Below are 21,271 nucleotides of genomic sequence, written 5' to 3' on the forward strand. Positions count from 1 at the left end.
GAGAGCAGACAAATGAACTGAGAAAGAATAACATCTACACTTCTGTGGTGGGGGGGGGCAGTCGGCCACAACTTCCAGCTATTCCTGCCATGATGTAAGAAAGCACGCTCTAATCCCTGGACCCTGACAGATCCACTGAGAACATCAAGTCCAGTGATAAATTACAATCTCAGCAAGCCACGGCTACAGATGTTTCTTAAAAGCTCAGTTCTGGGCACTCAGAAAAATTCAGTTAACTGAATGGAGCTCAGGGAACAGCCTCTAAAGTGATTAAGAAGAAGGATGACTTGGTTCATCTAAAATGATTAAGCACATTAAATACAGCTTGCTTTAATGACTTCTAAGGGATGTGTTATCATCATCAGCTGATGCCGACTACCCACGGAGCAGAAGGCAGAGGATTAGGTGTTGTGGCAGGGTGTGGGGGTACGGGGTGGGGGTGCTAACATGGAAAAGATGCTGCCCTCGTTCCACAGAACTGTGCTTTTGATATCATATTCTGATGTTTTCTACATTAGCAGAACAGTGTGCCACTGGAGAGATAATTTTGCAAACAGAGACACTTATCATCTAAGGGCACCTTTCTTTTTTTCAAAATCCAACAGCAGAAATGAAAACTATAGATGAATTAATAAAGACTACACTTCAGCAAAGCAATTTTTTAAATGTAGTGTTAGCATGCATGAAAAAGGGACATTATCTTTTAACATGAACCTTAACAATTCTCCTGTGGGTTTTCCAAGAAATTATTCCTAAATGGAATAATGTTTTTATACTCATAATTTTCTCTTTAGAAGATCTGATGATTTAAAACCCACACCTCATACAAAAAAGAGCTATTTGGGTCAGAAAATAATTACCAGATGATGAGAGAGAGTAATTTTTACATATAAAAATAATTTCTGAGCATCACCTAAATAACTTTCTATTAGTCATATCACAGAGGATGAGTATAATATGGGAAACCTCAAGTTCTCCTTCCCAAGCAAAAATAAATTTCATTTGAGGAACTCATAAAGTTAACCACATTCTACCCACTGAGTCCTCTTTATTCCTCTCCTTGCCCTCAGACGTACAAAGAAAGTAGCAAGATATAAATAAGTCTTCCAGGCTATTGTCATCAAAAATCTACACAGTCATATTCCCAAAAATCAATCACTATAAGGGATCTCAAAAGCTTAATTCATATGATTGTCTAATAATAATCACTCATTCCTTTAACAAATATTTACTGAGTGTTGAATGTGAACCAACAATGTGCTAGGCTCTGAGAATACAATAGTGAACAACACAACACAACAAGGAGTTCACATTCTCTAGCAGAGACATTAACACTGCTGTAAAACAGGCGCTCTGCAGAAAAATAAAGCAGGGTAAGGGGAGAGTGACTGATCGGGGGTGTTATCTGAGATGGGAGGCTCCGAAAAGGCCTTTTTAAAGAAGTGCAAAGAGAGAGGGAAAGGCCATGTGAAATTCTAGAGATGATTAAACACCACTAGGTTCAAGAATCTTGTTAAATGCTTTTATAAGGATTTCCACATTTATTCCTAACACCCAGCTGATGTGACAGGAACCAGTATTATTCTCATTGCCTACACCTCTCTAAGGTTGCCTAAAATCACACTGCTAGTAAGGGGTGGAAGTGGGACTTGAACCTAGCCTTTGCTTTTCTGAGAGTTCAGCACAGGCAACATCTCTGGAAGCACATCTACTCAATGGAGCGAAAAGAACAAGCATGTTCGCCTGAGGGCTGCACATTTTAAGGGTCACTCTGTATGGAACTGTGTGCACATCTGCACTGTCCAGACCCGGATCCCAGCTGTTGTCAGGGGCAGGAATGGGACTCTGATCACTTAACATGGAATGAAGTGGTGAAGCTCACAGACCAACTTGTTTTTGACAGCGAAATAAGAACTGGGAGGAAGGAAAATCATATTAGCAAAGAAAGTGATCAGCAGGAACTCTGGGACAAATATTCAGAACAGAAGAAAACGGGTATTTACTTTTTAAAAATTTTATTTTTAAGTAATCTCTACACCAACTTACAACCCCAAGATCAAGAGTCGCATGCTCTACTGACTGAACCAGGCACCCTGAAAATGGGTATTTAAAAACTAGATGAGCCCTCTGCTTAAGAAAACGAAGAATTAAGAGCAAAGGTCCTCAAACAGCAGACTGTTTGAAGAAGACCCATGGCTCCTTCAGTGAGGGAGTCACTAGGACTTTGGGGATGGGACATCTGAGGCACTAAAATGTTGACCTTTTGTGGGCCACTTTTAGAAATATTATCTTTTAGGAACAAATCTAGAATATGGCAGAGGCAGGAGAACCAACACCTACTGCTGATTGATATGGGAATAAATGACAATGTCAGAGAAGACTTACACCATGAAGGTAGGGGAAGAAAATGGAAGCACATGAAGTAAAGTGGGGCCTCAGAGACGGTTTCTTTTCTTTCTCTGTGTGAGGGTTAAACTGTTAAATTAATTAAACCATTAGAGATTCAGTTAGAGGCTATTAGGACTGAGGTGATTTTAATGTCCTAGCAGCCTCCGTTAGCAAACCAAAACCTAAATCTGTAAACACTTTTAGGTTAAGAAATCAAAACCTAAGGATAACCAGTCACAAACAGCCAACTGGGCTTTCCCAAATAAGGCAACCACTTAAACTATAGCCAATCAAATAACCTCCCTGCTCTGCTTTGATTTGTCCTCTACATAATTCTTAACCCTGGCTCCTGTTGGTGGAGCGCTCCTAAGCACTTCCAGTTTGGCACTGCCTGATTTGAATACGTTTTTCCTCAAATAAACTCTTATAATTTTTAATATGTATCAGTTTGTCTTCTAATAAAACTTAGAGAATATAAGAACAGTCAATTACATAATTGGTGCTGGAAAAAAAGACTTTATTTTCTGGATAAAAGCATAACATACCAAAATAATATTTACTGTATTTCGGTATATGAGGGGAAAAAAGTAGATACACACCATAGTATTAATGGCTGTCTTTGAAATCTTGGATCATATTTAGGTTTTCTATTTGGATATTTAGATTTTTCTCTCACTTCTAAATAAATGTCTATTTAATAAGAAAACACAATAAAACATGCACAACACACACATAGGAGTATCTCATAAGGATTGGGAAACTCATCTGCCTGGAGACTAGCTGATCAAATAAAGAAGCCTTTAAACTGAACATGCAGTTAGAAAAATGTCCAGATAAAGCTATTAAACTGATAACTGTAGAAGATGCGAAGGATCCCATAGAAAGAAGAATAACAATGGCAGAAAGGCCCAGGATTTCAAACAAGAAATAACTGAGATAATGTTTGGAAATATACTGAAGAGTTTCAGATGCTTACTTATCAAACCATAGAACGCAGTTATCAGACAAAATTAGCTACAGGGACAAAAACGGTTTTGTTTTTTTAAGTGAAGGACAAAAACACATTTGAGATAAGACTTCCAAATAAAATATTGTTCAAAAGGCATAGCTTAGTTAGGCGAGGAGCTGCAATAGTCCTGTGTGCACATCAAAAAGTTGTAGGTCTCTATGGAACACCAGTGGTAGCTCACTGCGGGCATTTATGCATAGAGAAAAGGACAGGGCAATTGACAAGCTATCATTTGGAGGACACACCACACACTATCTAAAGAATTTAAGTAAATGGATGATGCTGATCACAAAATAATGAAAGCAGATAGAGACAACAAGGAGAATGTCAAATACCTAGATATCGGCTGTAAGTCTCAACTAAAACTAGGGTCTCTATACACTTAGAATCTCTGATGTACTTTTTCCTTGAATGGTTGATAATTTAATCTCACTTTGGATCTAATTCTGATCAACTGGGGGAATGGTAAAGACCAGTAGGAGGTGGAAAGTTTCAGCTGGTGAAGCAGAAATATTGAAAACTTCGAAGTAAGCACCCAAAGAGAAGTTGGCTATACTCAGATTTGAACTCTGAAGTTTAAAAGAACTGATTTTAAAAGTTCAAAAAAAATATATGCATGACCTGAAACTCAAAAGGAAAGATACTTCAAGAGGAATGGGAGGGCTCTCCAGAACGTAATTCTAACCATACAACTGCAAATTATCTGAGCAGATGAAAATGTGGAGGCATCTAAAGGCAGTAATGTGATCCCCCAGAGAGTGGCCTAATGGGCTTAAATTTTTAAAGGACTCAGTACAAAAAGATCAAGAGAAGGGACCATAAGAAAGAACGTATCATGGCCCATAACAGCTTAAACTTGAAAAAAAAGGCGGGGGGGGGGGGCTGGTTAGCCTTAAAGTTATGTTTGAAATGCGAAGAACAGGAAAGATACAGACCTCCTGTTTGAGATGGATGGTGGTTCTCAGAAGATACAAAGAAAGGGAAGGATAATCTTCAGACTAGAAAGAATGAACAAACCTTGATAAGAGGGAAATGGGTGAAGAGATTGGGATTTAGAGATCCAATAATTACTTGCCAGGATGAATTCACCTCAGCATACACAGAAAATTAACAGCTAAAATGCAACCAAATAATCTTTGACAAATCCTGGTGAACCTGAGATCAGGTTCAGGTTCAGGGCAAGAAGGGCATGTGTAATCCTAATTTTCAAAAAGAAGACAACAATGCACTTTGCAGACTGTCTGGAAAATTCTAGAACGATGTAGTAAATGAAAGGAAATGAGAGTCTGAGGAGGAGACTCCTCTAGGAGACACTTGGCTAACATGAGTAACAGCTAAAATGATGGGGGACTGGGGAATAGTTTGGATGGGAATGTAAAAGACATCTGGATTTTGACAGGCATCTGATAAGTTCTCCCATGACATCCTTGTAGACCTGATGGAGGAATGTAGACTAAATGACACTCCAGTCATGTTAATCATGAAATTATTGATTTTATATTAACCAGGAGAAGTCTCCCTGGTGGATCTGGAACATTCAATGAGGTAGGGGATTTAGGAAGGAAAATTTATAATCTGTGACACAAGTAGTAGTGACAAAAACTTGAGGAGTATAGCCTTAAAAAAGAAGATAACTCTGAAATAAGTCAAGGCATCATATAGAAAGAAGATCAACAATTCCTATGTAGCCCTTCAAATAAAGAAAATGGCATGGGACACACTGGAGCTAGGGCACTCATGGTCAATGAGGGTGTCCAAACAGAGGCCAGTGACCATCTGTCAAGGATGGGGACTCAACAGGATAACCCGTTAGGTGCTGTATTAGTTGCTGCTGTAACAAATTATCACAAACTTCGTGGTAAAAATCAGGTCCTAAAATTAAGGTGTCAGCAGGGCTACATCCCTTACAGAAGCCCTAGGGAAGAATCTGTTTCCTTGCCTCTTCCAGATTCTAGAAGAAGCTGCTTGCATTTCTTGGCTTGTGGCTTCCTCCTTGAATCACTCTGATCTCTACTTCTAATGTCACATCTCCTCTGGACCCAATCCTCCTGCCTCCCTTTCAGGAAGATCCATGTGATTATATGGGGCCCACCCAGATAAGGTAGAATTATCCCCTCATCTCAAGACCTTTATAAAATCCCTTTTGCCATGTAAGGAAGCATATTCTCCTTTCAGGGCTTAAGATGTGGACATCTCTGGGAAGCCATTATTCTCTCTGGCACAGGTCCCTTTCAAGTTTGTGATTCAATGAGTTCTTTCCTCGGAGGGCAAGAGCTGAAGAGTCCCTGTTCTCAGTGACTCACTGTCCCGAAACCTTAAATCCTAAACTACAAAACAATTCTTTAAAGATCCTGACAAAGTTGAACATGTCAGCTTGAGTACAAGTTTAATGTAGTTAATTATAAGCACTGAACAGATACCAATCCTTTTCACAAACGCTAAGGTTAACCCAACAATTAAATATTAACTTTTTAGTAGGCTGTAAAGTTTATTTCCTTATAAACCCCTATTTACAGGCTTACCTAACCATTTAAATAGAGCGACATACATTACCACTGAACCAGGTGGCTAAGAGTTTATGATTACCCTAGAGCTTCCCAGAACTGGGCTAGAACTTTAGGAGAAAATGCACAAAATACTGAGGAAAATATAGGATTTTCCTCAGGTTGCTACTACATTTGATTGTAATACAATTATCCAGACTTTATTATCACTCTTCGATTTTTGTTCACAGTTACTCACCATCAATTTCCCTTGCCTCCAACCACCTGTCTCCAAACCCAACCATAGGTAAGTCTTTCAAACACAGCTTTCCATTTATTTTTTCTTTGAAATTCAGCCCCAAATGAGAGATTTTTTTTAAAGATCTATGAATGTAGAAAATAATTTTTCACCCATATTTCAAGTCAGGAGGAAAACCATCCATGCTGATTATAATCCAATATGCTGTAGAAAAAATAAACCCACAATTAACACTTCTGATCAACAATTTCAACCCTTTTGTATATTAAATATATATTTTTTTGTAGAACTGACTGAATAGGAAGACTAAGGACAGCACAATGATGAAAGAATGAGTAACTAAAGGGGAAAGGAAATTCTTCCATGAGATGTAAGCTGCATGAGAAGTGACTAAGTCTTATTCACCGTGGTCTCCCTAAACATACAGTACAAGGCCTGGCAACTAGTGGGTGTCTCAATGCAGAGAATCATGAATCGAGCACCTGGCATGGTGACTCACACATGGTAAGCATTTGAAGGACTGTTGAACAACGAGTCCTTTCATTAGTTAGAAAGGATGGGACACAGCATAAGCAGAGGAAGAGGACGTTGGTCTTACTTTAATATCCTTGTCTGGCTTGGTTGCAGAACTGTTCCCACAGGCCAATGAAGCACTGTCAGGAGAGGTGGGGAGTCCAGGAAGAATGGTCACAGCCCGGCCACCAGGCTCGGTCTCCAGAGAGGCGGTGGTGATGCTTGAAGAGGTCAGTGAAGCAGCTGCAGCACACGCCAGAGGGGCACTGACTCGACCCATATTAACGGCAGCCACGTGGGTGGCAGGGCCTGCCATTGGAGGTGGAAGTTGTGGGGAGGCCAAGGGATGATGGGGCAGGCCCACAGATGCAGGGCCCAGGCAGGCGGCATTCTGTACCTGGATGGGTGTCACCGCTGCTGTAGGGCGTTCTTGGTTATGTGCCGCAACTAGTAGATGACAGGAGAGAAAACAGCAAAATTGGCCTTTCTGATAAATGCTACTCACCAAAACATGAGTCATTTCCCTACCTCAGCCCATAATGAAAGGCTGCTATTGCATTTTTACAATAAATAATGGATGTATGCTGGTTTAAAAGCACTTAATCTTAGCTGGGTCCCTAGACACTGTTTTCCTTCCAGATCAGCTCTTTAGTCTGTGGAGAGCTTGGAAACTTAGCTATAACCCCAGGCTGTTCAGTTAGAGAGAAGTCTTTCCATAGATTTATGGACACAGCCTGTCTTTGATGGTATCTAGAGTGTCAGATTAGGTTGGCCTCCAGTCCTTTTTAAAATGATTCTCTTTTCAATCAATCAATCAATCAAAATTTTTCTCCCTTTTCTAACCATTTTCCTTCTTTTGGTTTTTATGATAGAATTTACAAGTTTACCCCACCACTGTTACCCAAGACCCTTGGGTAGGTTTTCAATGCTACAGAAAGAAGCAAGTTACTTAAGATCCCAGTAGGTTTAAAATAGACTTGAGACTAAGTTCACCAGAAATAATCAGCACACTGGTTAGCGGAGTATGATGTCGTGGTCATGCGGCTAACGGCAGTGAGATATGAGCTCCTACAGTCTTGACTGCAGAAGTCATGTTTTCAAGTCCTATTGACATTCTTAGGATCAGCCTAATTTCTTTCAGACTTTCGATCTGTAGATCAGGCTTGAATTAATGTGCGGGGCAGGCTTAGCCAAAATAAGCAGATGTGAAGTACCACTGACTAGACTGTGCCTGCTTTATTTCCTAATGTTCTTCATTACTGTAACATGACATCTGTTTTTCTCAACATCTGTTATAGAAGAGCTGGTATTAGGCAAGCACCCCTTTCCGGGTACTTTCCAGTCTGGTCTCCTCCTTACCTGTCCTCACAGCATTGCGGGCCTGGTTGACTGTCATCTGCCCGGTCATGTGCAACAAGACCTTAGCCTGAGGACTAGTCTGGATGTGAGCTGCTGACACCACGGCTGTAGGGACAACACTGGGACTCCCGGTCATACCATTTCCCTGGAGCTTCTGGGCAGGCCCTCCTGCAGTGGAAGGACTGACCATAGTCACCCCTCGACTTGTCTGACCAGCAGTAGACATAGGGAGTTTAGCTTGGGAAGCATTTGTCACAGTCCTGCCAACACAGAAACAGAGACAGAAAGCCCAATCCATCAGCAAAATGGGGGAGAGAACAATTAAAGGCAAGAAAAATGACTCAGGGCTTTGAGACAGAACATTTTAAAGAATGAATGGAATTACTTTTACAAAATGTAACAATCACAAATTCAAAGTAAAGATGGCCCTGAGGGAGAGAAAGGTCTGGAAATATATTGTGAGTCACAGAAAATTACATGTCGTATTTTGCCCATGTCGCGGTTACTGGGTTCAGCTTTCCATATCAAGGCTTAACACCTCCACTGTCTTTAAGGCCCTGGATTCTTCTGCTTCAGCCATCAAAGAAGTTGATTTGTTTGTTATTGCTGCTAATGATAACATTAGCAGTTTTGCTCCTTTTTCATAGCTTTGCTCATGTTTTTTGCCCTTCTCCCTGCTTGCCTCCAGGTCTGCATCACACAAGGACCTGTGTACGTGTATGCATGTGCACATACACATACGCACACACTCTTGGAATATTCTCTTTGGCCTCTCTTGATCTGTCTTAATCTCACGTATGTTTCAAGGTCCAGCACAAATCTCTTCTTTTCAAGAAGCCTTGCCTAAGTTTTAGGCTTAAGACCTTATGATTTTATTGTTTCATGTGAATTTCTTCCTTCTATGGTCCTTGATGACAAAATGTGTTATTTTTACCATGTAAATTCTTTAGTAAATACTCCTGATTCAGTAAAAGTTCCTTGACAGCAGGCCCAGTGTGAAAAGGTTCTTTTACATTCCTCCAGATACAGACAGCTCTAAAGGAACATTTACAGGTTGAATTAAATTAAATTAGGTTTACTGTAGTTTTGTGTCATGTATTTTTTTTTATATTCTAAATTCATTTAAACAGTTCTGTATATAGTAGCTTTCTACTAAGTAGAATACTTCATTAACTCAAACATCCTCATTATTTACTATGATAAATAACAGAGAATTTATTGTAAGTAAGCATCTCTCTAGAGACTTTTAATAATTTGTTTTTGAAGGTTATGAAAATGCTTTCCTTCATTAACTTAGTCTTTGTTGTGGTTTGGTTTGTTTTATTTCCCTCAGTTGTTGTGGAGGTTTTTTGTTTTTTTTCTCACCAGGGAAAGTCTATCTGCCATCTTCTGGATCCTGAATGCAGATTTTAACATACACAGAAACGAAGGTTTATACTGATTAAAAATCTCCAAGTCAAATTAAAGCTAACATTCTGTCACCATCTGCAACAATAGTGATTTTCATTTGATTAGGCTGCTGGCCAACCTATAAATCAAGACCAACAGCTGACAAACAAGTCAGTTCATTAAGCCATTTATTTAAAATCAGGGTGTTCGAGGAATGATTTAACAGAGCTAAACCTGGACCATTTATTAAAAGCCCAGTAGCTAGAAACTGGGGCTCCCTCAATGCCATTATAGGTCTTTCCATTCAGTTTCCAAGGCTACACCTTCCTCAGTGACAAGAAGGTGGACTATCTTTAAATAAATTTTGGGAGAAAAAACAAAGGAAAGAAAATCTTGTAAACTTAAAGCTCTTATTTCCTATTATCCTATAATAGGGTTTTCAACCTCAGGAACATTTTGGGTCAGACAATTCCTTTTGGTAGGAGGTTGTGCTGTGTACTGTAGGACATTTAGCAGCATCCTTGGCTTCTATGCACCACATGCCAATAGCAACGTCCTCCCACATCCTCCAGAGTAACAATCAAAACTGTGTTGAGACATTGACAGATTCCCTTGAGGAGCAAAATCACCCTTTTTGAGAGGGATGAAGGATCAATGTCATATTTAAGGAATTTTATTTCTGACTATATTATAGAAATTAACTGCCAGAATTCCAAGGTAATCACCAAGCTACTGGAATAAATATAGAGCGAGACACCTAGGTTTAAGCACTTCTTCACTGTTCGATCTCAGACAAGTTATTTAATCTCTCTGTGCCTGTTTTCTCACCTATTAAGTGGGGATAATAATAGCAACTACATCGACAAGTTGCTTAAGGACTCAAGAGTTATTATGTGTAATATGCATTTCGAAATCTGCCTGCCTGGCATATAGTAAGTGTTATGTAAACATGTTAATAATATAGCTTTTGTTTATACTAAATATGGTATTTTTTATTTTTGAGCAGAAAAATGTTGAAAATTGGTATAGTTGGATCTTCTGACATATAACTTCAAACAAATAACTTAAAACCCAGTACATATATTGGTAGAAACATACAAGTTCACATATACTCATGTGAAAAGTAAGCTAAGAATTTTAGAGTTAGAAGGGATTTCAGCAAGTATAGATATGAATTTTTAAAATCTTGGCTATGTAACAGGCAATTATAGTGTGAGAAGGAATCTTGGATAGGCTGAAAACCATGGAAAAGAACAAAGCTTCTCTGTTTAGAACTTAGGAAATCATTTACTCAAAACCATACCTTGTGACTGGTGCCACATAATTGCCAGGGAAAACCCCTATCTTGCTGGTATGCATCGATGTCCCTTTGAACCAGCCGTCCTGGCAACGCTCAAACACTAAAAACATCTCCCCTTTCCTCAGCTCCAGCTCATCCTCTTTCCGGGGAGTGTATGGATATATAGCAACATACCTAGAATAGAAAAGAGTATGTGATTTCAGGCTGAGTAACAGATAAACCCCAGGATGCACAAAAACTCTTCCTTGGTACAAAGTCTTAAATATTCCATACAGATGTAAACAGAAAATATAATCCTCTAACCTCTAAGCAGCATTGGTAATTTTCCATTGAAAGAGGTTTTGTGGCCTACATTTAAAAGACAGACGCCTTCCTGATTAAGAACTGCCAACCTGGTCCCCCCAGTGTGAAGGTGACTATCCCACCAAATGGTATTTGTGGGGTGTGAAAGAATTATGCAGCTTCCCAAAGTGCCTAACCTGCTGCTGGGGATTAGGGACCCACTGGGAAACTTGAGCTCTTCAAATGGCACTTGTTAGATGTGGGAAGTAGCCCTGAATGAGGACATATGGCACAAAATCCCACTGGGAGGCACAACGCGCTGCCTTCCACACACCAGCTGAACCTAGAGGCTTGGGTTGCACCTGCTTTTGTATGCTCAGCCAGGAAAAATACTGAATTTGAAAAAGTCAAAAGGAAAAAAAGCCCAGATCATAGAGAGTGCAACCCCCCCACCCCACAATGCAAGGTGACTATACCACCAACATATGGAAACCAGGCAGGCAACACTAACCAATAGTGGTTTGTTTGTTTTAACCAGGGCTCTAAAGTGTTCCACGTATAAAATCACACAATGTAGGAGCCACAAAAATCTAGCTGTATTCTGCCATTGGTAAGTGTTGAACAAGACAATGGAACAATGAGACTTTTCTGGATACTTATTGCTGAGGACTTACAGCTTTTCACATGCACACTCCCTCTGGATCGGATTCGTGTGGAATACCTTCCTGTTCCTTACTATCCTAATGCAAGGAATGAAACTGGAGACAAAACGCTCACACGGGACTTATACAAAAAGATGGCTCCATGTACACATAGTATTATGAAGAAGCGAACACTACGTATCCTTAAACTGTAAAAGGCCTTCACTCAGCAGAATGGCTGCCTAGCAAGCTCATGTGTTGGACCCATTTTGTTTCAGCAGTTTCCTAATTATATGCACGACTGGGTGTAAGTTTGCAGAACACAAACCACTTCGGTGAGCCATAAGCCTGTCACCAGCTCCTATCAGAAAGGTGTTTCTCTACCTCTGCTGTTTGGGCTTAGTCTGAAATGAAATTTAAAGCAGTCATAAATGACACCCTCACTTACACACTGGGGCGAGTCTGAGGCCGTAAATGTGCAATCTGGTCAGCAGTTCCCGCTGTGGGCCTTGGTCCCATTCCAGCAGCAGCGCCCGGAGGTGTGGAGGACAGTGAAGGGGGTGGTGGAAGAGGAGGATTCATCGTCTGGTATGAGGACAGAGAGAGAGAAGAAGAATGAATGATTTATTTATTTACATCTTTTATGGAAGGTGGGAGGGAAGAGGAATCAGCAATCCATAGGAAAAGACCTGAATGGAATCCACAGGGAGCAGAACCAGCAGGCTACCTTGTATGAAAGCCTCTTTTTAAAAAAACACTCGTCCCTTATTCTCTTTTAAGATCTTAGAGCCACGGCAACTTTTTTAGCAAACAGGTAAGTAATGACACTGGGGAAGAGGGAAAGAAAAAACTGGAACAGCAGCATGTAATTTTAAGATTAATAACATTTTTCAGTATAGACCTGGATTAGAACCCCAATGCTTTTCAAGCAGGCAGCTATAATGTCACACTGCTTGCTAGGAATTAATTTGTGATTGTTCTGTAACTTGTAACTTAAACACAACACAGAACAATTCAGCTGCACTATATCTCAAACCATTCCTTCAGAAGAAAATTTCCTTTGATGCCTGGTTTCCAAAAAGCCCAAACAATAGCAAGCCACAATCACTGGGCTATTGTTGCTACTTTTGCTTATTCTTTTCTTAACTTTGCCAGCTTTTGAAATTTAGTACTATCAAGGCTGGTAATCTTTAACAAGTACACCAGTGAAAAGCGGCTGGTTCCTTTATAGGCACAGCCTAATGGGGTTCTGCCTACAGGATTCCATGCCTTTTGAAAATCAATGGAGCAATTGTTACTTTCTGATCTATAAACCCCAGATGATTCTGTAGGGTCTGTATACTGAAAACTCCTGGGAAAACAGGCACACAAAGACTTGCCTGAACCCCCACCTCGCCCTCCCCAAATCTTTGAGCCACTAAATGTAAAAACTGAATAAAAAGAGAAATAAGGAAACTAAAGAATACACCTAGGAAAGCATAAATGGCTTTCACACACCAGCGTATAAATACAAAAAACCCAATGATCTCTAAATATAGTTCGTAACAGTCACTTTGTTTCTATTTCGTGAAATAAAAATTCACATCTCAACATTTGCTTCATCTGCCTGTTAATGTACATAGTTCCAGAAACACAATAAACTAAGTAGAAAAAAATTTCGGAATTCTAGACATATGTTGTAACCGTTTCACACATTATATTTAATTTTTTGCTGAAGTGACTTTAGAGAAGGATTTTTCCCATACTGAAGCTGAAGGTGTTGTGGAACATTCAGTGCAGAAATAAATGAGGCACAGAGCTGCTTACAGAGTGCTAACCTGGACAAGGCAGAGGCCAGTTCAAAGAGTTAGAACTGCATGAACGTTACTCACACTCTCCATACAAAATATGGCAGCCTTAAGATTTGCTACAACTCTGGAACTGCATGCGCTGGGGCTTAGAGTCTTCAAAACCTTTGACCAGGAGAAGGTCAAGCATTCACTCCATTTGGGCTCCTCCCAGTGACAAAGGAGAGAGAAACAAAGATAATCCTGGTAAAACACTCAGCACACATGACCCGGGCAGTTCACTGGTAATAGCAACACATTGGTAGCTTGTCGGGCAAGATAAAACGTCTATACTGTACACCGGGTAAGATACGGACACTGTAAAATTACCACTCAAAGGGCTTCCACTGAGATCTTCCGAAGCCCAATCTCCAAAGAGCGTGGCTGTGGGAAGGAGGAAGGCCAGTGCACACGCTCAACAAGGAGCCCAACGAGAATTGCTCCTGGAAATTACTTAAAATAGTACCTAAGGCCCAGAACCAAAAAGCTCCATTTTACACTCTGAGTAGAATTCTATTTTCAAGAGGAAAGGAATTTAAAATTGTCTGTTATATCTTAACTTTATTAGAACAGAGGCTGTATTAAATTAGCCCAAAGAAGAAAAAGGCAAAAAAACAAATACGGACCTGATAAAAACATGTCATATTGTTAACAAAATGTAAAAAGGTCGGCTCTTACAGTTAAAAAATACAGTAAACAAATGTTTCATGTACATCCCTTTCATAAAGAGTAAGTTAGAAGTCATTGGAGATATGGCTTAGAGGAGGATATTCTGAAAGATCCCAAAGGTTGTGCTTGAGAGAAAATGCAGTTATTTCTATTTTGTGGTTGAAAAAGTCAATAAAATTGGGCAGATTCCCCCCCCGCCAATGTTGGGTTACATATCTTTGGGGGAAATGTGCATATGTGTGTGCACATGTACTCGGTATATAAGCACACAAAGACCAAGAGAGAAAGTCTGATTAAAATCAGATTCCTAGATGTTGTTCAGCCCTGTGGGGTTGGTAAAATGATAGGGCTCGGGTGAGTCCAGAGCTGTGACTGACTAGGAAGTACTGTGGGTTGCTTTATAAACAACTTAAACTGAAATAATCTGGTGATGTGGAAGTTCAAAAGGTAATCCACTGCGTGTTGTGCTTCAGGCAGTTTGCTATCCTGCAAGACCTGAAATCTCTACAGAGCAAACCACAGCCTTTCATTCACCCAGAGCTGACCTGGAGACCTGCTTATTATTTCGTAGTCCAGGCCAGAGCAGGCCCCAGAGGCCAAGACACACTCTCCACCAGCAGCAAAACAACAACAACAACAACAACAACAAGAACCACAAAACATCTATGGGCCTGCAAGAAGTAGAGATCACATTTTGCCCATATTTTGTTAGCTTAATATTGTTCAGAACCAAATCCCACACTTAAATGCCATTTTCACTAGACATTGCAAACTAAATTAATAGCTTAAGCAGCGCTCAGCACTTGTAGTTTTATTTTATGGAAATGCAGCAGGTCTGTATTATCAAAGTAAAGTTGTCTAGAACTATGGGCCAGACTACAGAAATACTAATGTAGAAAACGGGATGTTATTCTGATATTCATTAAAAACGAACTTTCTCCTTGTGTTTCTATAGATTCAGATCTTCTGTTCACAGTCTGTGGGAATGGTCTGAGGCAAGAATTGCTATTTCTGAATAACATTCAGCTTAAAAACAGGACAGTGGTCCGCCAATGTGAAATGATCATACTTTGCCACGTCCAGGTTCTGTTCCCCTGACCCTACTGACCTCGAAAGCAGCATCAGCTTTACACTGTAGAAGGAGCATGGGCTTTGGGGTCAGAAAAACATAGATTCCAATCTTGGCTCAATGTCTTAGGGCAGTCCTTGATTTCCCTCCTATGTTAGAATGAACACCAGCAAAGTGTCCTCTCTGAAAGGGCTGGATTCTAAGCCAGACAAGCCACATTTGCTAGTGCACATTGTGAGTGAAAAGTTGAAGTGTGTGCATGTGATACCACTCCACTCCAGTGCTCTCTCCTCTTTTTGCCCTTTCATGCGACCAAAGAGTGGTTAGGTCTGGATTTGGCTAAAGAGAGGTGACAAGATCCATTAGGTTTTAAGCCCGGGCCATGGGCTGCAGGCCACCTTACCAGTAAAGTGCTTTGGAGTTTGTGGCACAAGTTCAACTGACAATAAAGGATTCATTTTCTTTCCAATTGTCCTTTAGGTGTGTATTTCCCTCACATCCATTTCTATTTCCCAGGGGAGATAAGTGACTGGCAGGATAGACTTTGGGCATTTCTGGGTCCCTTAGGCAAATACCATGTAATATCCCCCAATGCCAGAATCTTTTTTTTTTTTCCTCAACATCTGATTTCCAGTCAACCCACTTTCAACCCTACACATCAACATCTCTAAACAGCCTCTCTGGGTCCTGGACCCAGATACATGTATATAGGCTGATGGAGAAACGGTTCAAGCTGCTGTGTCATCATGCTCCCTCAAGTCAGGAGTGTCAGAAATTTCAGCAGCATTACCGTCTGTGTAGAGGGGTTTGTGCAATTATGTGAATAGTTTGCTTTATTTTATAACAATGAGTAGGAAGTAGAAAAGTGGAAATACTGAAACTAGTGATTAAAAAAAAAACCCTTAGGTGTCAGAATTCGATAAAATTAAGATAAAGATGGAAGGTCCCAACTCTTAAGTCTCAATTGGATGCTCACTGGAATGAAGCCAGTCAGTTGTGGGTACAGCTATGAAGAAAAGGAAATAAAATTAAAGAATATATTTAAAAAATACTAGAAATAGATGCTTAGATGATGATGTCTAAAGGGGAAGATGTAATTAAGAATTTGGCACTTTTAAAAAATCTCTCCAGGAATGGAATTTCCCTCACAAATTACAGATCTCTTGTTCTACATTTGATTCATAAGAAGAGATATCTCTGATATTAATTGGCTTTGTATAAATTACATATGGTCTCTATGCCTTAATATACCAATCTGTGAGATGGAGTTATAATTAGAAATAGTTTAGGTAAAGCTGTCTTTCCCAGTACCCTGAAGCACAGCAGAAGCCCAATAAAGAGAAGCTGTTGTTATGATTCATGAGACTATGAACTCAGAACACTGTTTTACTCATCTTGTATTGCTGTCACCCAGCTTTGCAGACAGAAGTTAACAGATCAGTGAACTTTTCACAATGAGAAAACGTTCTGTGCTTCTCCCTCTCTTAGGACAACATGATATGGATCAAGAGGCCTTGGTTCCTGAGATGCTAGAGTCCTTTTCTGTTGTTGCTGGGAACGTTCTGGCCATATTCTAATCCGGATTTTCAAGAACTCCCACCAATTCCAAGGGCTCAACTTGTACCTCTCAAACTACTGACGTTGGCAGTTCCATTCCCTGACTTCCAGAGCCCTTCCCTGATCCTGTCGATAGCAGTGAGTCCTGCTGAGCCTTCCACCATGGGCTCCAATGGACTAATTACATGTTGGCTATTCTGAGAACCTGACATCATTTAATTTGCTTCTCTAAATACACGCACAGACACACTATATGTGTACGTGTAAAATTTTTTTAGTTAGGATTACGCACTTTTGGAATGCAATCAGTCTATAAGCTGGCCACAGGCTGTATTTGGTCTTTATTGACCTGCCTAACTCACATCTCGCAGCTAAACACCTCTCAGCTGGTACAGGGGACTGGGGATTCTTAATCACTCATTTAAGAGTTCTTCTGCCCTTGTGCAGAAAATATAAGACTAATACAGATCCTCACCTTCCTCCCTTCACAAAATTAGTTGGAAAAAAAAAAACCTCACTACTATTAAAAGCCTGATGTCTGAATTAGATAGATATAATGCTAGTTTTGCTCCTAATATTAGAGATCTAACATTTTAACTGTTACATGTGAAATGTATAGGACAATATGCATAGAAGATTAGAAAGTCTCAATTCATGATAAAAATACTAGAAATAATTTCATTTCCTATTCTAGTGTTGGCATTTATTACCTAATAAATCCACACCACGAAAAGCATGGTTTTCTCTCTACCAAGCTGCATATTATCGCTGTGATTGTGCTGAAATTCTCTGAAAATATTTCAGATTTTAAATAGGAATATTTGCCACGATTAATGCAAGATACAGAGGGTACATGCTACTGAGATTTTTTTCCCCCACTTTAACTTAACATATTAAATCCAAAACATTGCTGCCAGTCCCTACCAGGGACTTTGAGATCTAGACATCTCCTGGGATGACAGGTCTGTTTATAATTAGTTTTTCATTAAATGGAATTGGCACAGTAGACATACTGTTTAATAAACCTTCCTCTTGCTTAACATGCAGGCTTTCTTATATAATCTTAGGATGAAATGGTTGAATGTAAATTAATTTTTGTATATTCATGCTCTCTTGTGACCAGTCTCATTGGTTTGCCCTAGAGTGTGCCTCCAGCTAAGAGCAACTGGCCATTTACTACACTGTAAAATTTTCAGCCCACAAGAAGGGCTGAAACTCAGCCAGCTCTGTCTTTTCCACTAATTAATTTTTCTAAGATCAGAAAAAGCAGCCTTTTTCCCTTAAGAAATTATGCTAGAATTTTTCCATGCAGTCATCTGGAAATGGAAATATCAACTGGGTTGTGTATGTACTGGGGTGGGAAGGGAAGGAAGGAAAGGAGAGAGTCTTCTCTGGAGATGAGAGGGCAGGATAATTATGGAACTTGGCTCTGGTCAAAACACCCGGGGCTAACAGAATCTCATGGAAACCACATTTCAATAAAAGTTAACTGAATTTTATCTTCTCCCCAGAAGAATCAACACAACTTTTCCTGCACCAAACAGTGGTACTATCAAGGAAGTGTAATCGTTCTGGGGAAAAAAAAAAAAAAATACAACTTTAACCTCTAACCAGAATATTATTAACTTCCATTTAAATACAAGAACATGCTTGACTCTATAAAAAGTTTTCTAAGGTCTCAGTCAAGCTATGTACTAACTCCACATTTATTTATATCCCACCTTGTTCCAAAGTAAAATGAGGCAAAAGGAACATGAGAACAATAAAACTAGATGGAGCCAACATCTTAACTAATGTGCTAATATGTCGTGGGGTCCTAGTTGGAGGGGGGTACAGATTTGGCTCTAAGCATTCTAGCAGAAGGAAACATAATCTTTACAACATATATAAAATCCACAACCTAAAAACAAACCAGCTGCCTAGAAGCCTCACTATTCCTGGTACAGAGAGAGGAGAAACCGTAACACAATGAACCAGGCCCTCCGAGGCATTCTGAGAGCCAACCAGTGGCATGTGTCACAGGCCCACCTTGCAACAGTCCTCAATTGAGACCAATAACGAGATCAGGAATAGTCATCCCTACTACATTCTAGCCATGGTGTGAATTCTCCAAAGTAGATAGTATTAGTTTCGTTTTATAGGTAGGGATACTGAACCTTAAAGAGGTTGAGTAACTTTTCATGGTGAGCTGGGCTTTCAGCTCAGGTCTGTGTCCCCATCACTGGGCCACACTGTTTCCCTGAGAGCATCACAGCTAGGTGAGACTCTGTTGAGGAATTTACAAGGTGGGGGCCCCTGGGGAGATCTGATGCAGGGATCTATCTTTTCTATTCTCATTCGACTCAGCACTGAAAGAAAGAGTCTGAAAGCATAAGCAAGGCACTGGCCTGGATGAGAGATGTCTCACAATTGCCGGTTCCTTGTAGTTCATGTGCCTGCAATTTCAGGAAACAGGGATTTCAACTATCGTGTTCCTGCTATGTAAGGTTAAATTTGCTTGTTTCTTCTTCCCTTTTTTCTCTCCATAGTGTTCTTCTTTGTATCTATCTCCCTTGGCTGCCCTAATTTCTCCTATTAATTTCTTCCATGAGGACGTTGTAAAGCAATTCGTGTTAGACTGTGTAGGATGTGGTGTCTTCAGAAGGCAAGTCAACACAACCTGAGGGAGGACTCCAAGGGAGCATAGCTGCAGCTATCAGAGTGGAAGGCGAGGGACCGAAAGGGGAGTCATAAACGGAGGGATTTGGAATCGACTCATCCTGGGACTCATTTCGGGATCCTGGTTCCCTCAGTATTTCTATAAAGGTGTCTTTGTAAGAAATAAGTGAAGTCTAGAAACCGAAAAGAAATGAAAAAGAAATGTTCGGTTAAGCCTTCGGGAAATCAGGCTGAACGTTAGTGAAAATTAAAAGTATTTTAGAGAAGTCTTCTAATGGCTTCAGGCCACTGATTAAAAATTATGCAGGCTGTAGGCAACAGACTTTCTCATTTTTTCTGTGAGATGAACAGAGATAACAGATGAAAGAGATCCACCCCCGCCTAGCAAGTGTCAACGTACAGTGCAGGTGTTGGCGGTGCAGTGTGCCACATTAATGGGACTAAATACCCAAGAGAGGGACACAGATGGAGAAGCTGTACTCACTCCAAGGGCAGCTGGGTATGGAACGTCCGATGGGAAAGTGAACGAGGGGCCAGTTGTCACTGGGCTGCTGGGGGGTGGGGTCACAATTAACCCGGTGGTACTTATATGAACCTGCCAAGAGGAAAAGAAAAGTTAATTAAAAGACAACTCCATTTAATACAACAGGTTGTACTGGCTAAACCTTGGGGAGGCGAGTCACAATTTAAAAAATATATGTATCTGTCGTTTCTATTATTTGGGGAAGGTAGAAGCTCTTTCAGTTTATACAATCTACATTTACTGATGACCTAATTTGTATCCAACACGGGGCAGTCACATGACAGATACTGGCCACTGCAATGGTTTTCATACAGAATTCAACCACTGTTGGCTTTTGCAATAACATGCTGCTTCACTTGGGATGCCACTGTGAACCAAACTGACCTTTCAGATGGTTAGTCTCATGCTTGACTAGCCCACTAGCAATTTCCCTGAAGATCCTGTTAAGGTAGGTCGAGGCTGAATACTCACCTATCAATATGTAAATCTATGTGAAGTGCTTAAGGTATTTTGTTATTCTCGGGATCATTTTTCATGACTTCTACTTTTCAGTGGGGATGCATAATTAAAATGCAGCTACCTAGACATGCCTAGGGCAGGTAATTATTTATAAAACCTTTAAAGGAACAATGTAAAGCCAAATTAGCTGTTTTCAAAGGTGTCTTATCCCTGATACTATCCAAGATTAATTTACTAGAAAGAAATTGAGTTATTCAGGTCATTTCATTGTCTGTGTTCAGTAACTCGATCAATTTCACTCATGTTGAATGTCAAGCCCACCTACAGAATGCCATCATTACTTGATGCTGCAGAAGTAGGTGTGTAGGTTCCCACACAACTGGGATGTTTTTCCTCATTATTAAAGGAATGTGGTTGGCTGGTACCTTGTTCCCCCAAGGAAACAATGATACACCAACAATGCCAGGCCTTTTGTAATAAAACTTAATCCCAGGGCGCCTGGGTGTCTCAGTCATTAAGCGTCTGCTTTAGGCTCAGGTCATGATCCCGGGGTCCTGGGATCGAGTCCCGCATCAGGCTCCCTGCTCCGTGGGAGGCCTGCTTCTCCCTCTCCTACTCCCCCTGCTTGTGTTCCCTCTCTGTCAAAAAAAAAAAAAAAATTCTTAAAACAAACAAACAAAACAAAACTTAATCCCAAACATAGTTCCCTCAATTCCCGTATGTTAAGAAAACGATTATCAAGACAAAGAAAAGCTCCTGAGATTAGTTCCCAGAAGCCTGAAGGAAACTTTGAGTTTCCCTGCTGGCTTAGGCCTTACCAAGGCCAGGGATAATCAGCAGCACAGCATACAATTTATTTCCACAAATAAATCTGTGTTATACATGGA

At 40.3% G+C, this 21,271-nt stretch overlaps 1 protein-coding gene across 3 annotated transcripts in view; it reads right to left on the reverse strand.

Moving 5' to 3' along the window:
- SH3RF1 (SH3 domain containing ring finger 1) overlaps positions 1 to 21,271 on the reverse strand; it is a 176,767-nt gene that overhangs the window by 13,329 nt on the left and 142,167 nt on the right. For 2 of the 3 annotated variants that reach the window (XM_073892481.1, XM_025874436.2), the window contains exons 6-10: positions 19,887 to 19,997; positions 12,072 to 12,208; positions 10,704 to 10,874; positions 8,012 to 8,271; positions 6,738 to 7,099 (exon numbers count right to left, since the gene is read on the reverse strand). In XM_073892481.1, coding sequence (XP_073748582.1) covers positions 6,738 to 7,099; positions 8,012 to 8,271; positions 10,704 to 10,874; positions 12,072 to 12,208; positions 19,887 to 19,997 — 1,041 coding nt within the window. Of the gene's footprint in view, positions 1 to 6,139; positions 6,344 to 6,737; positions 7,100 to 8,011; positions 8,272 to 10,703; positions 10,875 to 12,071; positions 12,209 to 19,886; positions 19,998 to 21,271 lie in introns of those variants that run through there. The other variant, XM_025874437.2, reaches the window with a different exon arrangement.

This window comes from Callorhinus ursinus, unplaced genomic scaffold (assembly GCF_003265705.2).
Source record: "Callorhinus ursinus isolate GAN/ISIS: 27379988/994484 unplaced genomic scaffold, GSC_fseal_2.0 scaffold4, whole genome shotgun sequence".
In the NCBI taxonomy this organism is placed as follows: Eukaryota; Metazoa; Chordata; class Mammalia; order Carnivora; family Otariidae; genus Callorhinus; species Callorhinus ursinus.